This window comes from Belonocnema kinseyi, chromosome 10 (genome assembly GCF_010883055.1).
Source record: "Belonocnema kinseyi isolate 2016_QV_RU_SX_M_011 chromosome 10, B_treatae_v1, whole genome shotgun sequence".
In the NCBI taxonomy this organism is placed as follows: domain Eukaryota; kingdom Metazoa; phylum Arthropoda; class Insecta; order Hymenoptera; family Cynipidae; genus Belonocnema; species Belonocnema kinseyi.
In genome coordinates, this window is record NC_046666.1 from 60,789,757 (window position 1) to 60,792,122 (window position 2,366).

The following is a 2,366-nucleotide window of genomic DNA, read 5'->3' on the forward strand; positions in this document are numbered from 1 at the left end:
GGTTGTAGAGGGAGTCCTCGCGCTCACACTCGGGCGTTATGCGGCAGCATACCGCGGAACAGTTTTCAAGTATGCCATTTTTTTGTATTACTCACATTGATCAAAAATTGCATGAAGTCATCGGAGAAAACTATTCACTTAATCGAAAATATTGATTAATTGAGCGGTTGGGTGCAAGAACGGCTTACTTGTATTTTCAGAAGTCACTTGCTCTTCATTTGTTCTCCACGAAATTATGTGCAAAACAAAAGAAACTCAAGTGACTTCTAAAAATACAAGCAAGCGTGTAAAAAGCACTTTCCAAAACCCTCATAAAAATTTTAAATCGCGTAATTAGAAAGGAAGTTACAGGCGTTTGAAACTACCCCTGCAGGCATTGGGGTTGAAAATTCAACCCCCCCCCCTCACTTGGGGAGGGTTGGTAATCCTGGTCTATAAGTTTGTGGATTAACTACTGTTGGGTAGGCGAACATATTCCCAGAATTTAGAGACAATCGAAAAACATGACTTTTTGAGTTGGGGAAGTTGAGGAATAATGCCCCATATGCAGGCTAATTAACGCGCTCACTCAATGGATGCCAGAGATCATCACAACTGGCGCGAAAATTTAAATGCGTAACTAAAACTTATATTTCAAAAATTATCCCACTACATCCATCTATTGATAACCAAAGCAATCTTTAACTGCAAGTGGTCCATAGTTACTTACAATTTAAGGGCATGTGAAATAGCTAAATACCTATATTACCTACCACATTTTTTCAGTTCACTGAATGTTTTTTTGAACCTCAGAACTTTTTTTTGTGAATAAAATATCGAGCTGAAACTTTGGGAAGTGTATTAGAGTACAATAAAGTACGTTTAGATACTGCATTTTGGTAAGAACTTCATTGAAAATTATTTCATCTTTTTTCTGTACCTCAACATTTTTTGAACGTTCCAACTTTTTTTATAAATAAAATATCGGTCTCAAACTTTGAGAAATGCAAGAGCCGAAAGAAAATTACGTTTAAGTACAAAGCTTAATAATAAAAGATGTAAAAAAATATATTTCAACAATCAATTCCAACGGTAACAGCCGGTAACGTTGTACACGAAAATACGAAACCTGACGGCCACTAGAGGAGGTACATATTCCCACCCCCAAATCCTGTTGAGAATTCCTTAACGGACTGGTTTAACCAAAAACCCTGAACTGATAGGCGCAATGATTTCCTGAGGTCTTCTCTGACTCTACTCCGAGAAATCTGAAGCAAAACCCTTATAAATTCATTCTAGTCGTCACAGCACTTTTCTCGGTCTTTTACTTTTTTTTCATAATAATAAATTTTTTCGCTGAAACTTTGAGAAATGTTCAAAAACATGCAATGGGGAAACTGTTTTTGTTTAATATTTTAAAAAATGTTAATTACTGTTTTACCGACTTAAAATTATTTTAATTTTTTCAGAAAAAAAAGTTATGCGCAAACAAATATTTTAATGTTTTTTACCGTTTTCTAAAGTTTCAGAAAAATATATTGATTATTGTGGCGAAAACCCCGAGGAAAGATATAGGCCTCATATGGTAAGTATCTCATGACTCGTATGGGAAGACTGTACAAATTTTGCATTATTGACAGACGATAAATATACACCTAAAGTATAAAAATCGATATAGGTGGTATCTGTAAGACCCATGACTCCTACCATGGGTTTCATAACCTAGAATTTGTACATACTTTTGAAAGGAGAAAAAGGTTATGTATACAAAATTGTCCTTATTTATTTAAAATGTTTAAGGTATTAAGACCGGTATGTAAAAACATAAATGCATATAATCTCAGAGAAACTAAAAGATTTGCGGGTCACAGCAAATGGGCCAATATAAAACATACAAAAGCTGAAAAAGACGGTGAAAAATCTACCATGATTGACAAACACATAAGGCAAATGAGAGCTGCAGTAGCAGGTATATTTACTTCCAACTTTTTGAAACTACAATTATTTTTAAATATATAATTTTTTAATAATTCAAAAAAAATTCACCTTATTTTTTAAATTTAACTTTGCAAGAATTTTAGTTTGTCATTTCTATAATCTGGTTTTTTATTTTGTAAATTTTGTTATAGTGTATAAAAGTATATTTTTCTGTCTGAAAGAAATCACCCTAAAAGACGTTAAACTAACATGCTTTATGTGAACCAAATAATTCAATATTTTTAAGGGACTGCTTTCTGAATGATATAAAAATATATTTCCAAATCTTTACTTCAGTCTGAATAATTTGGATTCGCGATATTTTTAATATTAATAACCAGTGGTGTAGTCCTAAAAGAAAAAGTGGGCTGGCGGTACTTTTCATAAAATACGTTACCAGTTTGATGGGC

General features: G+C 33.1%; 1 protein-coding gene across 1 annotated transcript in view; it reads left to right on the forward strand.

Moving 5' to 3' along the window:
• The first annotated feature begins 1,692 nt into the window (after positions 1-1,692).
• Positions 1,693-2,366, forward strand: part of LOC117181647 (probable transcriptional regulatory protein Tlet_1011) — a 10,028-nt gene continuing 9,354 nt past the window's right edge. The window contains exon 1 of the mRNA XM_033374542.1: positions 1,693-1,948. Coding sequence (XP_033230433.1) covers positions 1,771-1,948 — 178 coding nt within the window. The 5' untranslated portion in view covers positions 1,693-1,770. The remainder of the gene's footprint in view (positions 1,949-2,366) is intronic.